Source organism: Colias croceus, chromosome 7 (genome assembly GCF_905220415.1).
Source record: "Colias croceus chromosome 7, ilColCroc2.1".
Classification (NCBI taxonomy): domain Eukaryota; kingdom Metazoa; phylum Arthropoda; class Insecta; order Lepidoptera; family Pieridae; genus Colias; species Colias croceus.
In genome coordinates, this window is record NC_059543.1 from 8,917,683 (window position 1) to 8,939,174 (window position 21,492).

The following is a 21,492-nucleotide window of genomic DNA, read 5'->3' on the forward strand; positions in this document are numbered from 1 at the left end:
GAATTCGAACCGCGTATTTTTGCCATACCATGGTAAACACTGTCTTACTTCACTTACACCGAGATATAAAAATGTGTGAATTTATAAACATCAATATAAAATTTGAGGAAATATCTGGTGTTTTCAAAATATTAAGGTAAAATTGTAATTTACTTAATCGTCTTAATGCAATTGATATATTGTACAAAAATTCAGATATAAACGTGCAGTATGTAAATGTTAAAGAGCGATTAGAAAATAGCAACATCTTCAAAATATTTGAAAAACTACTTGATAGTATATGGTCTAGTGACATGTACTCATAATCATTGTAAAATCTAAGAAGAATTTCTGCCTTACACACGCATCGTGTGATAATTTAGTAGCTCAGGTATACATTAAAATACTAACTGATAAAACTGATACAATTACAAAAGTTCCACATTTTTCAATGTGGACATTGGATAACTGCAAATAAAATATAAAATCCATTTTTACTTCAGAAGAAATCTAAATGTATAAGATTAAATGTCAAAATCTGATATATTAAATAAGAAATTGGAAAATGATTATAGTAGATGTTCAACATATCTGAAAAGCCTTCAGATAATCTTAGAAGAATCATTTGAAATTTATGCTATCCTAATTTTTTATATAATCAATTGAATTCAATTTTTTATATAATCAATTGAATTAATGGTAATTCTAATGAAATAAGGCAATTATCCGGCATAATAGTCTTTGTACACCACTGTATTGTATTAAAACAAAGAACATTATAATCGTTTTAATTTTTTTTAGTTACTAGGTCTTAATACTTCGATAATCCAAGTGAAGCCTTGCTTAAAGTTCTCAATTGTTAACAAATTACTATTACATTCATTATTCATTATATGACCTAGGTCCTAGGCAGTTAAAAGCGACCTACATCAATAAAAAATACAAGTACATACTAAACATGAAAGTACAATAACAAAAATTGATTAGTTGTTTCGTCATAATTCTGTGAATTCACACGCACGAAGATATTTTTTCGCAAAATATGTCATAATACCATAATATGTAATATTTATTTTAGTCTTCACTCCCATAGATTGAATAATTGCTAAAGAATAATGTTGATTTTAATGAGCCAATAGGTGACAAAAACAATGGATCGTGACATTACTTGTAGCACGCATTTATAATAACATTAAAACAAACAGTAATTGTCTAGCGGGCGTATGCTATTACGATTTTCAGTTTACAATAGTTTTAAATCATTTATGTTTGAAAATGTAAATAATCATTCAGTGCATACAATTGTATATAGAGATATGTTTGTTTTAAATTATGTGAATTGCTATTGAATGGATATATTTTTGTTTAGTCATAGAGCTGTCGATAAAAGTATATTAGTATACTTTTATTCAATTGATTTGAGGCACTCACCATTATTACATGGTAAATTACCTTATCTTACCTAATATTCACTTAAAACTTTAATATTATAAGTATGTACATATTAAATGTGTAAGTCTACTCGAAAGGTCAGTTATTACTAAGAATTGCAAGCATAAATTAAAAAGGCTTCTAAATTCTTTCAAACTATTATATAAATAGAATAAAAGTCAACCTTATGGGGAAACCTTACTTAAAAATTTTAAACTGATTATAATTATATTTTATTTGCTTTCACAGATGATATATAAGTGATTGTCTTTATTATAGTATAAAGAAAATGATGTTATAATAATAATATGTCAAAACTTACGTTTTGTTATGACTTTGATTTAAATACAGTATTATTTTAAATATATGTAGTAGGTATTTAAAATATGTTTTAAAAGGAAGGATCAATATGAAATATTTTATTCTTCATGTGGAATCACCATGAGTTATCTAAATTCATCAATAATTATTTTAAATATGTAGGTAACTGGTAACCGAATAACCAAATTGGCATTCCAATATGAAATCGGCGTTTTTCCATAGTTACTTGCAGGAAATCGATCGTGTCGCGGCACCAAATTACTTACCGACCGAACAAGACATCCTCCGCGTCAGAGTGCCCACAACGGGCATCATCGAATACCCGTTTGACTTGGAAGAGATACGATTTAGGTAACATTAGTGCCGTATACGAAACGGTGCATGCTTCGCTGAAATGGTGCATGTTATATGTTCTCTATACTGGGACTTGGGACGTGGTTTATACTCGGAGATTTACCCCAATTGGGACTTTCGAGTATGAATCACGGTAGGTTAAAACGCGCGTGCATGTGCTTTAGTTGTTGCATGAATTTACAGCTACTTAAGTGATCTGGAGAGAATCGAAAGTGCTGATTACCTACCGACCGAGCAAGACATTCTGCGCGCCCGACAACCGACCACAGGCATTCTAGAATATCCTTTCGATCTAGATGGCATTATATTTAGGTATGTTCCAAGTGTTGCCGCTAGATCGAGCCACAGTAGTTATTGATCAATGACCCCTACTACCTACAGCTAATTTGCACTCGATTCCAAAAGGTTTGTGGTACGTAGTCGCTAGTTATTGGTATATAGGTCAAGGCTTGCAATACGATGGGAAATTTAAAAAGGTAATTTGTTTCAGAATCGATATCGATTTCAACTATAATTGTTCTGTGTTGTGAAACCTTACAGTAATGTAATCTGCTTATTCTAAGCAAGGTCGGATAGAAGCATGATATTGCGCGGTGTGACGCGCGGTAAATCTTTAATACAATTATATTCTTATTTAAAGTAGTTTTTTACATTTTTATTTATAAGTATGCTCGTATGTTTGTGCCGTAATGACTCTGAGAAACCTTAACTTTAATATCAAATGGAAAATAATTTTATAATTGTTTACACGTCAAACGGTTATGTAAAGAATATAAATGAGATGCAAACACAAAAATAATAATCATCAGGGAAAATACTTATTTTTTAAACTAGACATGGCTTTATTGCTTTGGATATAAGTTATTTTTTATGCTAGAATGAATAAAACGCTTCAGCTCTTAGTTTTGCTTTGTGATAACCTCGCGCTTAATCATCTCCCACGGTCAGACATATTTGTTTAACTATATATTTTAGCGAGCTTATAAAATGTAATTGTATTAGTGAAATCACCTGTATTTCAAAAGACTATTTAAAATAACATTAAAATGAGTCGCGTCAAATACTTTACGGCCTACTATAGTAAATGTTTCATGTGTTTACTTTCAATATCGATGTACTTAATATTTAAACGTCTATTCCACGTGCAATTTAAATGTTTAAATAAATCACATTTTCTTTCCTTGTCACATAACCTTCATGTGAAAGAGATAACACTATGTAGAATGACAAATTATATTACCAATACCACAGTAAAAATACAGGTAAAAAGCAGCAAAGCTTATATACTTCACACTTTTATTGCATAGTTGAACTAGATTTTTACAAGGTTAAGTACTCTGTAAATATATATAAAGTATTGTTTGTAAATACATGTGGGATGATAAGGTGAGATGTATGATTAATTGATGTTTATTAACGTGTGTAAGATTAGTTTCTGAACGATGATTAGAATGAAAGAACGATAGACTATGATTGAATCAATTAGAGAATGTGAAGTAAAGAGCGAATGAGGAATGATCTGTCTCTTTTCATTGGGATCGTGGGTGAAGACGGCTGTTTCTCTGTAAGATGTTTTCTAAAAATTAAGATTGTGGTCCGAAAATAAATCTCAAGAAGTTCAAAGTGTTTTTCATTTAGCCCCGATCCTACAATCTTGGGGGCTCGTCCAATTGAAAGAGGAAAATCGAAGATTACGACGGAAAGACGATCGGCGGGAAAGTAAGGTTATCTCACCGGGCGAGGCGGCGCGGCGTGGTACAACTTTTCATGCTAATAAGACGACGACGACTAATAAGACGTATTCCAATAAGACGACAACTATAAGAAAGACGCAAAAATGGGAAGAAAGGATAAGAGAAACAGCAGCAGTTTTAATATTGAAGACGAAGGACGAAAAGAATTTAAACAAAATGGCGGCGACACACAACAGCAACAGAACACATTATTCATGACGGCGGACCTTATACCGAAATTTACCGGACAAGACTCTAATTACCCTGTACAAAAGTGGATACAAGATATCGAAGATAATGGATTAATATTTCAGTGGACACCATTACAGCAACTTCTTGTTGCCAGGCGATCACTCAGTGGGACGGCGCTTCTTTGGCTTAAATCGGAACGACCATTCAAGACATGGCAGGAGCTGGCGGAAGAAATATTAAAGGAATTTCCATCTACGTGGGATACAAAAACGGTACATGAATTAATGAGTGCGAGAACAAAACAGGCGAATGAAAGCTGCATTGATTATCTACTCATCATGAAGGAGATGGGTAAGCGCGGCAAATTAGCGGATTACGTGACTATAAAGTACATAGTTGACGGTATTATCGATGATGAATACAGTAAGATTATGCTATATGGGATTAAAACGTACGCGGAATTAAAAGAAAAGCTGAAAATTTATGAGTTAGTGAAGTCAAAAACAAAGAAAATTAGTACCAGTCAAGACCGTCAAGAAAAGCCTACAAGTGTATATTCGAATTCATCTCATGTAAGAAACACATTACGTTGCTATAATTGTGGTGATCACGGGCATGCCTCATCAAGCTGTCCTAATAAAGAAAAAGGAGCTAAATGTTTTCGTTGTAACTCATACGGACATATAGCATCAGCATGTGATTTGAAAAAAACAGGTGCATCAAAATTTCAAAGTAGAAGCATTCATAAACAAGATGGCGTCAGCGCAAGCGGCGGCGATTCGAACGAAATTCCATCGCAACAAATCGGAAGTATGAAAAGAACGATGTTCGGATCTATCGGCGAATCAGGTTCCGATCTGAAGTTTGTCGGTCAAGATGGCGGCTTAAGAAATATTGAACGAATGATTGATTATGATTGCAATGAAGTTTCTATTAATCAGTTGACAGATGACAAGTCTCAACAGGTTATGAAGATTGTAAACAATGACGAAATAACAAAGAAAAGTGAAGAAAAACGTTTGAAAAAAATTGTTTTGAATAATACTGAAACCACAGCGCTCATGGACAGTGGTAGCGACGTGAATTTGATCAACGAGGACGTTTATTTATCGATGTGTACCCCAAAATACGACAACAACGTTGTACTCACCGGTCTCGGCAGTGCAAAAGTTAAAACACTTGGACATTGTATTGTGAAGTTACGAATCGACGGGCGTGATTTCGTACAAGAGACATTTTATATTGTACCTAATAACTGTATGCCTTACCGTGCTATTGTAGGTCGTGCGTTCTTGAGCAATGTTGTTATGGTAATGGATGAAGGAACAGTGTTTGTTTTTCCGAAAGGTGAAAGTTGGATGACGAAAATTAATTGTTTTTTTTCTACTGTTGATCTTGTAGGTACAGTAAGTAATGAAAGTGTGAAAGATGAAGTAGTGAGGTTAGTTGACAGCTACATGCCACAGCAAACAAAGGAAGCTCCAGTGGAACTGAAAATAACTTTGATGGACGAGACACCTGTTGCACAGCGGCCACGCAGACTGTCACCTAAGGAGCAGCACGAGGTTGACCAGCAGATACAAGAATGGTTAAAAGACGGTATTATAAGGGTAAGTTATTCAGATTTTGCTAGTCCTCTGGTATTGGTAAAAAAGAAAGACGGTTCAATTAGGATTTGTATTGATTATAGACTGTTAAACAAAAAGATTTTAAAAGATGAATATCCTCTTCCAATAGTAGACGATCTTATAGATAAATTAGCAAGCGCTAAAGTATATTCAGCCTTAGATTTAAAGAATGGATATTTTCATTTGAAAATAAATGAAGAGTCATGCAAATATACAGCTTTTGTCACCCCGACAGGACAATATGAATTTTTGAGAGCACCATTTGGGTTAGCTACTTGTCCTAAAGTGTTCATGAGATTAATTACAACAATTTTCAGAGATATGATTGCATCGGGAATTATTATAATATTCATTGATGATTTGTTGATTCCAGCTCGAGACGAACAGCAAGCTGTTATGAGATTGAAACAAGTTTTACAAAGAGCATCAGAATATGGATTGAATATCAACTGGAAGAAGTCGCAGCTGTTAGTAAAGAGAGTTGAGTATCTTGGACATGTGATTGAGAATGGAACGGTCATGCCTTCCCCTGAAAAGACTGAAGCTGTACTCAAATTTCCAGAACCACAGAATGTCAAGCAGTTACATAGTTTCTTAGGACTGTGCTCATATTTTAGAAAGTTTATTGAAAATTATGCTCAGATTGCTCAACCACTTACAGATTTATTGAAGAAAGATGCAAATTTTAAATTTTATGATGAACACAGATTAGTTTTTAACATGCTTAAACAGAGTTTAACAAGTTCACCTGTACTCAAGATTTATGACTTTAATGATGAAACAGAACTACACACTGATGCGTCGAGTGTAGCATATTCAGCAATTTTAATGCAAAGAAGTAGAGAAGACGGAGAGCTGCATCCTGTTCATTTTATGAGTCGTAGAACATCGGACGCAGAAAGCAAGTATACAAGTTATGAATTGGAAGCTTTAGCCATCATAGAAGGAGTTAAAAAGTTCAGACATTACTTACATGGTAAACCTTTTAAGATTGTAACAGACTGCAAAGCATTTGAGATGACTTTAAAGAAGAAAGACTTGGTGCAATGTACTAGAGTAGCAAGATGGATTTTACTTATACAAGATTATGAATTTACTGTTGAACATCGCAGCGGTAGTAAGATGCGACATACCGATGCATTGAGTCGAAATCCATATGTGTCTACAATTACTATGGACCTGCATAAAGAATTACAATGCGCACAGGAGAGCGACGACGGTTTGAAAGCTATTATTGATGTCCTGCAAGACGGAAAGACATACAATGACTACTATATTTATCAAGGCTTACTACGTAAAGGGCCAGAGCAGTCCCTTGTAGTTCCCAGAAAAATGGAGGATTTTATTATAAGAAAAGCACATGAAAATGGACATTTTGGAAAAAAGAAGACTATAGAACTGATAAGTAAAGATTATTATATTGAAAACTTAGAGAAGAAGGTAACTGATCTATTGGCTTCATGTGTTCCTTGTATCTTGGGCAGCAGAAAAGAAGGTAAACAAGAAGGCTATTTACATCCTATTTCTAAAGAAGAAGGACCCCTGCACACTTTACACTGCGATCACATAGGGCCTCTAGCGGAGACAAAGAAAAAGTATAATTACATACTCACTATTGTGGATGGTTTCACAAAATTTGTATGGATATTCCCAGTGAAGACGGTATCAGCTAAAGAAACTATAGAGAAAATGGAGATTTTACAACAGACATTTGGTAATCCAGCCAGAATAGTAAGCGATAGAGGAGCAGCATTCACGAGTAAAGATTTTGAAGAGTATTGTGAGCGAGAAGGAATCCAGCACATTAAAATCACAACAGGAGTGCCAAGAGGGAATGGTCAGGTTGAACGTATTCACCGCACAATGATATCAGTACTTACCAAGATGAGTATAGAGGAGCCTACACACTGGTATAAGCACACAAGTAAGTTGCAAAGAGCACTAAATAGTACTTACCAGAGAAGCATCAAAACAACACCTTTTGAGCTGCTTACTGGAGTGAAGATGCGACACAAAGAAGATATTGAACTCGTACATATGCTAGAAGAAGAATATGTATCTAGTTTTATAGCTCGGAGAGAAGAAACAGGAATGAAAGCAAAAGAACAGATTTTAAAAATACAAGAAGAAAATAAAAAAAATTATAACAAGAAAAGGAAACCTAGTATACAATACAAGATAGGAGATTTGGTTGCTATTAAGAAGACTCAATTTGGAACATCTATGAAGTTAAAAGCAAAATTTATTGGTCCATATAAGATTACAGGCATAAAGGGAAATGACAGGTATGATGTTGAAAAAGTTTTTGATACTGGAGAGGGATCCAAGAAGACATCATCGTGTGCTGAATTTATGAAGAAATGGTCTGATCGAGTTTGAGGTAAAAATACTGTTTCATATTTTTGTCTTAACATTTTTATCTGTTTCAGGTTATTCTGATGACTTATATTTTCTATAATAAAATAATGTGTATGAAAGACTATGCTTGAAAGAAAGGTGGAAGATTTGTTTATTTTATAAGATTTATTGCTCAAGTTTATTATATTGTGATACATGTTAAAGTTGTATGTGTTAACTACACTACTAAAGAAGGAAAGGTTATGGGTTAAATAAAACAATAAGGTTTATTGTTTAAAGTCTTTATTTATATTTTGTGTAACAAGGAGTAAGAAAATGTTTTTCTTTAAGTTTATTTAAACTAAGTTACTATGGAAAAGTTTTCTGTAATGTTTTGTAAGTTTGATTTTATTTGAAAATGTAATGTTTTCTTAAGGGTTTATTTTGTTATGAGTATTTAAAGTAGAACGGTACCATTGTTTTTGTTTAAGTTGAAAGTTTTAAAGTGTAAAGAAACTTGTAAGATTTTGTTTTTGTTTAATTTAAAGTCTTAACATTTAAAGATATTTGTAAGTTTTTGTTTATGCGGAAAGTTTAAAAAATTTAAAGATGTGTAAAATGTATAATTGTTTATGTTAAACGGTGTTATGATGACTGAAGATGAAAGATGATGATGATGATGAATGACTGATGACTGTGTGTGCATGTCTGAGGACAGACATGGTGCAGGAATGGCCGAGTGTGGGATGATAAGGTGAGATGTATGATTAATTGATGTTTATTAACGTGTGTAAGATTAGTTTCTGAACGATGATTAGAATGAAAGAACGATAGACTATGATTGAATCAATTAGAGAATGTGAAGTAAAGAGCGAATGAGGAATGATCTGTCTCTTTTCATTGGGATCGTGGGTGAAGACGGCTGTTTCTCTGTAAGATGTTTTCTAAAAATTAAGATTGTGGTCCGAAAATAAATCTCAAGAAGTTCAAAGTGTTTTTCATTTAGCCCCGATCCTACATACATATTATTATTCGTTTGCCTTATATAAATATTCTATATTTTCTCATAAACACGAACGATTGTGGTTTGGTATCGTGTAATGTAAAGATACATTTATAAAAAATACAACAAAATAACGCTATAAACGGAAACAAATATGTCTGACAAGCAAAATACTAAAATAGAGAAATCTTAAACTCATTTTTCACAATTGCATTAGTCCATGGCTGCCCAGAGAATATTTTTTACACGAAGACGGTGCGCTACGTTGGTGGGCTAGAATCTTCACTAGAAAGGAACTGATACACATTAGGTAGTTATTTCCCATCTACTTTCATATGATTAAATAAGGTGATCCAATTTACTTTCATAAATCGCTTTAAATGCTTCGCTGCTAATTAGATACCAAGAATGCAATGTGGTTTAAGTAGTGTTTAGACGAAATACTACCTATGTAACGTAAAATGGTAATTCATAAGTTTCTTTGTTCTCCGTAAATTTTTAACGAATTTAAATCAACAATTTGTAATGAATTTTAATCTTAACAAAATGTGATATTTTCTGATAATATTTACTTTGATAGTTGTCACAATGTGTTTTCTACTTTGTGAAATACACGTCACAGTTACTTATTTTGTGACAATAACATATTCAGACAAAAAATAAGGAGATGTTTATTGTTTTGTCAGTAAAAAAAAAATGCTTAATTTAAATGTTTTTAAAAGCAAGAAACATTAATTTGGATCACCTGAAAATAACATTGTAAGATTTAACATTTATTTACTAAGCGAACATAATGCCTACAGCCAACTTGCTACCAATAACCACTATTTGTACTTAGAATTATAATATATGTGCTTGTGCAAATTTGTAACGACAGAAAAAATATATTATTTAAGCAATTTATAAATATATTCATTCTAGCCAGACTGAACAACATGTACATACATATCTAAAATATTCAGTCAAAAAACATAAAATTTAGCGATTACAACACTTTTTTGTCGTCTTCTCGAAATAAAATGAAAATTTAAATAGGTGCTTTTATTTGATAAAAAAGAAGTTTTATGCGTTGTTTTTTTTTTTTTTTTTTTCATTTTTACAATTAATATTCGTTGGTTGTTTATCATTTTGTATTTTCCTTAAATTTAAATTACATTTTTGTTCGAAAAAAAATCAAGCAATCCATGTTTACTCGATAAAGCCTACATAATCATACATTGGTACAATCATACGAACCTACTTATGTAAGAAAATAATTATTACATGTGTAAAATATTGTTTTATACATCTTTTGTATGTATTTTATGTGTTTGTAGTTGTTTTGGGTAGTAATTTAATTGCATGTTGATTAAAAAGCTTGTGTCCTGTGCACTTATGTCCTTTTAACTTTGTGCATGTTTATATAAAGTAACATTAGTTGTAATGCATGTGCTGTGTGCTTTATTTCACTTATTTTATATTCTCGTATTGTATTTGTTTTTTATGTTGTAAATAATTTACGTATTAAACTAACATACATGTCTTGTTGTTTGTGTGTGTGTATATCATTTTGTATAGATTTTTTCTAAATTTTCATCTAAGGTTGCCACCATTATTATAATAATTCATAATGTAATACGTTTTAAACTACTTATATTGTTTGGTGCTTTGCCTAAATGACTGTATTTTGAAAGTAAAACAATGGCAATTTTTTCAGCCTTTAAAATAGAATAAACATCTAGAAATGGTATACTTATAAACATACTATGACGCTATTGTTGTAAAATTGTTCAAGGTGGCAACCCTATTCATTTACATAACTACAAATGTGGTTTATTTGTTGAAATGTGTATTAAAATAACTCGTTAATATCCAACAGGATGGTGGACGTCGGGGGCCAAAGATCTGAGAGAAGGAAGTGGATCCATTGTTTTGAAAATGTCACATCTATCATATTCTTAGTAGCCCTTAGTGAATATGATCAAATTTTATTCGAATCTGAAAATGAGGTACGTATTACACTACTTATTTGTTCGTTAATTACGTTAGAATACAAAAAAAAATTATGTATGTAATTTTTTTTTTTTTTTTTTTTTTAAGTTCGGATAGGTAGACATTTGACCACAGTCCCACCTGATGGGAAGCGGTGACGCGGTCTATGGTGGTAAATCATGTCTACCTAGAAAATGCCTATTTATTCGCCTCTTGAAGGAACCTATATTGTAGTTCTCCGGAAAGACAGATGCTGGCAGGGAGTTCCACTCCTTGGCGGTTCGAACTAAGAATGACGACGCAAAGCGTGAAGTGCGAGCAGTCGGCATTTCCACCAAGTAAGGATGGTAACCTGCAGTGCGCCTGGATGTTCGTTGAAAAAAAGGGGAAGCAGGGATGATGCTGTGCAATTCAGTGGCGCATTCGCCGAAGTGTAAGCGATAGAAAACCGAAAGACTGGCAACTCTTCGGCGATGTGTAAGACTCTGTAGGCGGTTTTTTGTTAAGTTATCGTCGCCTATAATTCTTTTGGCACGTCTTTCCATCGCTTCCAAAACATCAAGGTGGCATTTGGCAGTGCCTGCCCACAGGTGGCAGCAGTATTCCACACAAGATCTAACTTGCGCTTGGTAAAGATTTAAAAGCTGTTGAGATGTGAAATACTGCCGCACCTTAGATAGTATGCCAAGTTTTTTGGCTGCAAGTTCTGCTTTGGACACTATGAACCGCCCGAAGTTGAGATTTGGCGATAAAGAAACGCCTAGCATCTCCAAGTGGTCCGCCAATTCTATCGCCACTCCTTGGAAACTGGGAGTCAAGTTGAGAGGACTCTTTTTGGCTGAAAAAAGACAAGCCTGGGTTTTTGCAGCATTAAATCTGACTAAATTCGCTTCTCCCCATTGGGATACGTTTTGTAGTGTCAGGTTCACCCGCTGAATCATGACCTCCCTTTCCATTCGAATCATGTCTCCTGTCGAACGAGCATTAGATAGATACCTCTCTACAATGGTGCAATCATCTGCATACCCGAAGATGTTTGATTGGAGTAGATCATTTATGTGTATCAAGAAAAGAGTTGCAGAGAGGACAGACCCCTGAGGTACGCCGGCATTAATGGCCAATTGATCAGACGAGCAGCCATCAATAACTACTCGAATGGATCTTTCTCTCAAGAAGTCGGCTATCCAAGCTGTGAGGAGTGGAGGTAAACCGTAAGAAGGAAGCTTGCTTATAAGAGAATTATGCCAAACTTTGTCAAAGGCCTTCGAGATATCCAATGATACTGCTAATGCTTCGCCATGGTTCTCAATAGCCTCTCCCCATAAGTGAGTCGCGTGTACTAGGAGATCCCCAGTTGATCTGTTTGGGCGAAAACCATATTGGCGATCGCTCAAAAGATCATTGGCCTCTAGGTATGCGAGCAATTGGTTGTTCAATGCACGCTCCATAATCTTACAGATTATGGACGTGATTGAGATCGGACGGTAGTTTGTAGGGTCGGCACGGCTTCCCTTTTTTGGTACAGGCTGTACGTTGGCTAGCTTCCAAGCTCTAGGTACGATTCCAGAAGAAAGAGAAAGGCGAAACAGGCGTGTCAGAATGGGAGACAACTCGGGCGCACAGGTCTTGAGAACCAATCCTGGAATTCCGTCAGGTCCGCTGGCTTTATTCACGTCAAGATTTATCATTATTTTTAAAACATCTTTATGGGTAATACGAACTTTGGACATAAAGGAACCGTAGTGGGGTATGGTAGGTGGACTAGCGTTCGTATTATCGAGACGTGAATTATTGGCAAAGAGAGACGCCAGAAGATCAGCCTTCTCTTTTGCTGTATGAGCCAAATCACCGTCAGGTTTCAAGAGTGGTGGCAGTGAAGGGCGAGAAAAGTTACACTCTATAGCTTTCGCTAAGGACCAGAAAGCTTTACTACCAGGAGGGTAGCTTGCCAGCTTTTCACCTGTTCGTCGGATATGATCATATCGAGCTCTCTTCAGCACTTTTTTGCATAACTTGGCAGCTCTATTGAATGATCTCTTTCTAGCACCAACATCCGGTAATTTGTGGAACCGAGCATCGACCCATGATTTAAAGGCGTTCTGTTTAGCAAGTTCTGCATGCCTACATTCTTTGTTAAACCACGGTCTTGCTTTGTTGACATCGGAAATATCAGAGAATGGAATATAATATTCCATTCCTTGCCGGATAACATCAGCAACATCGTCTGCAACTTTTGACGGGTCGGTGGAAGAGAAACAAACTTGCCGCCATGGATAAGATGCAAAGAAGTGGCGCATCTCGTCTCAATCCGCTAATTTATATCGCCAAAGTCTTCTTATTCCTCTTAAGGTAGTATCCGGAGGAGTAAATGTCGACACGGATTTCACCAGACTATGGTGAAATCCGTGTCGACATATTTACCACACTTAGCCTGTCTTTCATTCTTAATTTGATAAAAATACAAGTGTTATTATTGTATAGGTTATTAATTATTATCATATTAAGCATGTCGTGGACGTGAAGATAATTTAAAGTTCACTCGCTAACATAAAATATATCAAAAGTGTTTGTCAGAACTAATTGACATAAACAGATTGCGATATGTGTTTTTCTTAGACAAGATTCGAAAATAATCTGTTGTAATGCTGACAAGTTTATATACTTCATAGTTTACAAAATAATAAGAATTGAATGTATTTTTTGACGTGATAACGTCTTTAAAATCGTTTTAGTCGGGTGACATGTTCAGAAACTTGTGTCACACCAAAACCTCACGAGCGCGATCGCAGGTATAACGAGAGAGAGACGAACCGATCTCCCGTCTCATCTCGAGCGCTGCCACTGCATTATGTTATCACGTAAACATCTCGATCGTAAACCTACTTTACAAACAACCAATTTTTAAATAATTTTTTTCTTAATAAAGATTTAGATGGTAAATGGATGATAGATGGTAAAGCTAAATTAAAGCTTCTAACTCACGGTAAACATTTATTGAGTAAAAGATGATAAACAATGTCGCTTGATTTTTTCTTTTTTTTTTTTTCAATTTTGTCCCTCTTTCGGTCGAAACATATCAACGTTACAACACGAAGCGTTGCTGTTTGCACGTTGACAGCAACATATTGTTACAAAATTTGTTGCTAAATAAATGTTTTAATATAAATTCATTTAAACAAATATAAATTTATTATTTTCTCTTACTAAAACTGCGTATGTAACATTCCAGAACCGAATGGAAGAATCCAAGGCGTTATTCAAGACGATCATCACGTATCCATGGTTCCAGCACTCGTCGGTAATTTTGTTCCTCAACAAGAAGGATTTGCTCGAAGAAAAGATCATGTACTCGCATCTCGTCGACTATTTCCCTGAATACGATGGTAAGACTTGTTCTGTTTGTGATTATTGCATAGAGAACTAACTATACTAATTTCTAAATTGGGTCTTTTTAGTAAGTTTGAGTTGGGTGTTGAACTGTCTTTTAAAAGACGATTTTTAGGTAACGCACCATATTATGTATTTAGTGTTTATCAGTTAAATCAATTAATATTGAGCTGTGTTTTTGAAATGACATTTTGTGATAAGAATTACTTCTACCGATTATACCAAAACTACTAGTAATTGATTATTTCAAAGTTTGGTTACCTTTAATTACTAATGTACCCTCATTCCAACAAGATCAGAATCGGTACAACGCATTTTGCACTTATAAAATGTTCAAAGTACTTTGAATATCAACCTTAAAACGTCTGCTTGAGATTCATTTTGCCTTTTAAATAAAAGGTCCTGAATGCGAACCATTATAAACCTTATAACATCTACTCACAAGGTTCAATTTGCCTTTATAATAAAAGGTCGTGAATGCGAACCATTATAAACCTTATAACATCTACTCACAAGGTTCAATTGCCTTTATAATAAAAGGTCGCGAATGCGAACCATTATAAACCTTATAACATCTGCTTAGAAGGTTAAATTTGCCTTTTAAATAAAAGGTCCTGAATTCGGACCATTATAAACCTTATAACATCTACTCACAAGGTTCAATTTGCCTTTTAAATTAAAGGTCCTGAATGCGTACCATTATCGACCTTATAACATCTGCTCACAAGGTTCAATTTACCTTCTAAATGACTACTATAGGACCTAAATGCGACCCGGTCCCAGCACGGGAGTATATCCTTAAGAAGTATCTAAGAGAGAACCCGGACCCCGACCGGACGTGTTACTCGCACTTCACCACAGCCACAGGTTGATAGACTTTGTAGTGAAAACCGCTAGGAGTGTGCTAAAGGGTTTTGATCGCTAGAATATTGTGTATTTGTGTGTGTTGGTGGAAAATACATTGTTATGTAACTAAAAAAAAAAAGAATCTTTTTCCCTTTTGAAACATCAAAAAACACTGTCTGTGTGCAGAGAAAAAGATTTCAAAATGTTGAGAATAATAGTTTTTTCAGAGAATTTTTTTAGGCGTACAGAGTGACCAGTATAATAAAAATACTAGGACGCCTATTGGTGCACGTTATTTTTATTTTAATGGTTATAATATCACCGTAGGTCTGACGAGTCTCTTTCTCTGCCTCTTTCTTATATTTCACGTATTATAAAGTGAAATACTCTTTCTGTTTTTAATTAAATTAAAGCGCCCAAAAATGTCCATGTAGATACGTAATTAATACGTGTGTTTTCCACCAATCACGTACCATGTATTGTATTTTATATAATGTAAAAAATATGTACCATGTATGAAGTAGTCTAAGAGCTAGTTAACATATAGGTCCACAGCGCGACGCGAGCACTGCCCGTGAATTTATACTACGAATGTTCGTCGATTTAAATCCCGACGCTGAGAAAATTATTTATTCGCATTTCACCTGTGCGACGGGTGAGTATGGACTTTTATTATTTTAGTATTAAAAATACTTAGGCCGGTTGCAGAGCTTCACCGACCGTCAGTGCGTACCATCGGTCCTGACGATACGCATCAACAATGTGTATGATATGACACTACTACGCATGACAATACGCGTGCGTATGGTCGGTCTAGCTATCAACGGTTTTATGAATTTCCATACATATGACAAGCGCGACTGACGTACGCACTGATGGTCGGTCAAGCTCTGCAACCCGCCTTAATATAGAAGTCGAAAGTTTCAATGGTCCTTCGAGACGGTTCTGTGAGATTTTGACATTGGTAATGTAAAGTTATGTGGGTTCTAGAGCTATGTTAAAACAATTCGAAACTCATTGTAAAAAGTTTTGGTCAAATTTTAATTTGTAAAAATATTGAACTGGTTCCAATGGAATATCGAATCAATATTCAATTCTGCACGAATGCAAATGCAACATATTATTATTGATAATTAACGTTCTTCATTTATTATAAAGGTTGATCATTTGTTCAAAGTTGACTAATTTAATTACTACTTTTGACCAAATAAATGAACCGATTCTCATGTGCTTCTAACCGATTAAAATAAATAAATTGAAAATGAGCTGACCACTGTTCCGATCATTCATAATTTTCTATATCCACATCACACCTGTCAATTGTGTAGTTACGAAACAAATTCGTTTGAATATTATTTTATTATATTTAATCGTCGAGTTATTTTTTTATACATTTTAAAGATTTATAGAATACTTGGACGACCTGGTAAGAGATACATTTTAATATAACGTATAATATGCTAGTTGGGTTTTGCGCTAGCTATAATTACTGTAGATGTAGTGCGTAAATGTTGTTATTTTATATTTATGTATGTTTATTAAGTGAACGTATGTGTGTGATGGCTGCCTTTGTTTGATCTATTGATATTTTTTTATTTGCAATAAGGATGTTTCATTTTTTGTTAAGTTCAACTTTTAATATTATTTCTCTATTGCCCCCCGATTTTTAAGTTGTTAAGGGGAGGCTCCCTAAATTTTATGTGAATTTGTATTAATATTCTGAATCAGTCACACATACAATCAAAATGGAACTTTAGTATATGATTATTACTTTTTCTTTCCATGTATAAGACAGTTACGTAAAATTGTAAAATTTTCGCTCGATTCATGGCTCGTGCCTTTTTTTAAGGATTATTACATTTTTTTAAAGATTTACTTGGACTTAATGTCTAAAATAAATGTTAACAGTAAGAAAATATAGTTTACTATCCAATCCCAAGATATTTTTTCTCTAGATCAATTATTACTTTAGTTATAAACGAAATAAGAATTGAGACTTATGAGATTTAGTTTCGAGCTCGAACGCGATCAAAGAGCGCACGCGATATTCAACTTTGGCTGTGTTAGCGTCTAGCACCGTAGCGGTCTAACCGGTCTCCCAGTGCCAGAAATTATTTTAGGGAGCCTCCTCTTAATATTCTATTGCTTTATTCAGTCTCTTGAAGACGTATGCTTTTGAGTTTTTGAATATTTGAGTTTTAAAAGTATAATTTTCTTCTATTTATTTTTTACTTTTTGCATGCTGCCTTGGATATTTATAAAGACACTGAAAACATTAAATTAGTGTTTTGTGCCGTAAAGGACACGATCATGCAATCCGCTTTAAAAGAATTCAATTTAGCGTGATTTCTTTGCCTCTAGTGATAAGTTGTTTAATAATAAATATTTATTGCTTATTTGTTATTTTCATTTTTATTGACGTTATCATTAAAGTGTAGATAAGGTAAGCAAATATTTATTGTTTTTATTTGCCATTCATGTATATAGTTTTGTCATTGGGTATTTTTTTTTTATAATAGAAGGTACATTTTATTTGTAGCCAGCCCATTTTGTTCACAATAACATCAAAGTCAATTATGTAAGCATGCCATTGAACTGTTTGATTACCTATCATTCGTTAAATGAATATACAGGATGTCCCACTATTGGTATACTAAGCTCAAAGGAGGTTATAGTTTTACATACGCTGAGTACGTAAAAATACTTATAAAATTCCAGACGCATTTTTTTTTCATATAGATGAATTCTTAAAACTCTATGTGTACACCTATAACAAGCAACCCACCAAACTTTGCCAGCACGTGAGCTATCGTTTAAGATTATGTTTTCATAGACAAAATGCTCACATTAGAGAAGCGGTATATGCCGGTTGCGCGAAGCTAGAGAAGAAAACATGGATTTTCAGGAAAAATTTAGCAAAAAAATTTTGACGTAATATTGTTGTTTAAGTATTTTTTACGTGATCAGTGTATGAAAAACTACAAGTCCCTTCGCGCTTAGTATACCAATAGTGGCACACCCTGTATGTTCTATACATATATTTTATTTAGAGTCAATTAATTGAATTGAACAGAATTATCATTTATCGTGTGTTACTAATGAAAAATATGTATGTATACAATGTTGGATGCGGTGAATGAACTGCTTGTAAATTATCACTTTGTCTCATATTCATGTTACATAATTATATTTGTGAAGCTTTTTATTTCAAAAATATATTTTTTGCATTATTCTATGTTCTCGTATGGTAAACCCTTTGAATTTTTAGAACCATGAGTATAGGGAATATAGCGCAAGACCTAACACATTTTACGTTATTACATTTATTCGAAATGTACTCGCGATTTATTATCATCTTATCTAATTGAGTATATATTCTAATCTATAACAGGTACTATTTTATAGGTCTTTCAACTTGTTTATCACTGATTGTATATTAATGGTTCTTTTTCTGATTTCACTGACTGAATCATAATTTGTAATGATTGTAACTTGGTTCAATAAAGATAATCTGGCTTTAGAGCGACATCTTGTAAATTTCGTCGAGTGAAAACAGAATAAGAGCTATTTTATTTTAAGAATATGTGCAAATGATTAATTTTGTCCAACTTGCAGACACCGAAAACATCCGTTTCGTGTTCGCGGCGGTGAAGGACACAATCCTGCAGTCTAACCTCAAGGAGTACAACCTCGTCTAAGCGACAACCACGTGGTCCCTGACACAAATCTGTGATTGTGTATAACACGTAATTTAAACATCATTTCACGACAATGTATAAATTCACGAACTAAGATCGAATAGACGAACGTAATTCATCTTAAACAGATTTATGAGAATGTAAGGTTAGATTGTAAGTCATTTAACCTAAATTAATAGGCACCAAGTCGGACGGTGTCCTCGGACAACATTCGTTCTCGATCCGTACGGGTCGGTTTAGGACCTTTTTTGACATGTTTTTTTATATTGAGGTAATTCACAATTTATGTATGTGTCTGTATCGGTGAATATTAAATTGTGCATTTTTTAAAGCTCGCGACGAGTCGTGGCCTCGCCGCGAGCTGCTTTTAGTCATTGTTTTAGATTTTTGTAAAGTTTGTTGCCATAATATCTTTCTACATTAGTATACATTTATGTCCAGACGAATGGATTTGAGAAACTAGTCCAATGAAGTCACGGCGTGTGTATCGTGAGGCAGTCGGTGACTGGCCTGTATTGTACGTATTTATTTAAGCTGTGAGCCGTGTCGGTAGGGTTAAGTTTGTCGCAACTCGCACTATGTACCGTTCGTTTGCAACCAACATCTGTCTACGGCGTTACTTTTGTACATTACGTTTTGTCGGTTGACATGATATGTCACGTGTTTATTTATAATCCTGTTTATATGTAACGATGGTGTTTTCTACAAGAATTGACTCGTCACAGTGTTCCGTTGACGGTAGGCTTCGTGTACGCGGTGTTGTTTTGAGTTTGTCCCTAACGAGTCTGTGTGAGGTGAGTCCATGCGGCGAGTGGATAGGACGTTACTCTGTACGTTAGTTGTGTAAGGACATTTTTAAATGCATTTGATATAAACTTTTTTTACTAGAAATCCAAGTAATACATCATGGCGAAATGTGAAACGTTTTAAACTGAAACTGAAGATTTTTGCACGAAAGCTTAACACAGAATGTAATATATTGTACATTTGGGTCTAAATGTGCTGAGTGAATTGAGCTGACAGTTCAATGCCAAGTTTTGCTATTGGCACCCATTGGCCACCTTGCGGGAAACGCAACCGTGAGAAATATATACACTTTATTATTGTTTTCTATCATATTTTTGAGATTTTTTTAAGTATTACATTATGCTTAATTTAGTGTGTTGCTTCGTGTTTATGATTAGTTATTTTATGTATAGTAAGAAACAGAGTTTCTATATTATGAACATGTAACTTATTTGTGTTAACTTATTTGTTGTTGTGCCTATCTCTGTAATGTTCTTGACTCGTTTTATTGATTAGGGAATAACGAATAGCTGACACTGTCAATAGCAAAACTGTTTGCTTCCAAGAGTACCTACAGCTGTCTTTATGCTCAAAAATCATGTGAATTTGGAACTTAGCGCACAATATTGGATTCTTTCTACTCGTGTTACCCACTTGATGCAATCCTTGTGTAACCCTCGACACAGTTATACAATTTCGTTTGTGCAATTTTACAGCAATATTTATTGATTTCGGTTCGGCGAAGGGTCGTTTCCTATTCTATCGCTTGCGTGCCAATGGTTTCTTATTGACGTAAGCAAATGCATGCTTAGATATTTTTGTTATTATATTCTTTACATATATTTTATTTAGAAGTTATGCTGTATTGATAAATAATATAATTTTTGTGCCGCTCTCGTGTAACCGGGTACACGATACCGCTCCGGGCGTCGATTTCACGAGACTGTACGCGTAAACCAAAGATATAGTGACATTTTATATGAAGTTCAGTTTCGATTGTAAATTAACAGTCTCCAAAATGGACGTCGGTCACGTTATATCACATCGAGAACAAACCGCGCGGGCTTTACTTGAAACGTGTGAAGCATAAATTATACGACAGTAACGCTAGCTATAATGGACTGATTATTTAATTATAAACGTATTTTTAAACTCCAACACAGAGGACCAATACAATATCTTAAAACAAAAAAAAAAGTATATCACACTCTTAATTTGGTCGTATAGTATATGTCAAGGGATAAACAATGCACAAAATATATTTTAAGCCTCGATTAGTTACGTTTCGCGCACAAACGACAGATGGATATTTATATTTTTATTTATTTATACAAGTTAATTTATGAATGTTATGGATTTTGATATTTTACTGTAGCGGAGCGTTGGCACGCACGCGACGGCTCCGAGCCCGGTTCCTTTCTCTCGACTGAACTTACCGGTGTGTTTCTTATTTGCAAGTGGGCGAAGACTACACATGTTGCTAAACTATACTATAGTCTAACGTTGCTTTACCTTTTGCGTGAGATTGTAAGAATTTTAGCTTAAGTTTCGACTGAAGATGGATGCCTGTATGTAATATTGTAAATTATAATTTCTCATAAAATATAATTTTTTTCAGCTATGTTGTTTGTTTTATTTAATCACTTAATCACCTTTACCGGCTTGGGCCGTGTGTACAATGTATTATAGTTTATACAATTAATAATATTGTATTTTCATCCAGATTTATTCCATTAGATGTGTGAAAATACCTACAGAATCAACACATAATATTCTATCACAGACACATTAGCAGTTAGCACGATTAGAGATGTCTCCTATCTACT

At 34.2% G+C, this 21,492-nt stretch overlaps 1 protein-coding gene across 8 annotated transcripts in view; it reads left to right on the forward strand.

The window, feature by feature from the left end:
- Nucleotides 1–21,287, forward strand: part of LOC123693307 (guanine nucleotide-binding protein G(q) subunit alpha) — a 35,501-nt gene extending 14,214 nt beyond the window's left edge. For 2 of the 8 annotated variants that reach the window (XM_045638336.1, XM_045638339.1), the window contains exons 5-9: nt 1,954–2,082; nt 10,837–10,966; nt 14,179–14,332; nt 15,096–15,203; nt 17,428–17,578. In XM_045638336.1, coding sequence (XP_045494292.1) covers nt 1,954–2,082; nt 10,837–10,966; nt 14,179–14,332; nt 15,096–15,203; nt 17,428–17,528 — 622 coding nt within the window. In that variant the 3' untranslated portion in view covers nt 17,529–17,578. Of the gene's footprint in view, nt 1–1,953; nt 2,083–2,268; nt 2,398–10,836; nt 10,967–14,178; nt 14,333–15,095; nt 15,204–15,729; nt 15,838–17,427; nt 17,579–18,797 lie in introns of those variants that run through there. The other 6 variants (XM_045638344.1, XM_045638338.1, XM_045638343.1 and 3 more) reach the window with 6 other exon arrangements.
- Nucleotides 21,288–21,492: the final 205 nt, after the last annotated feature.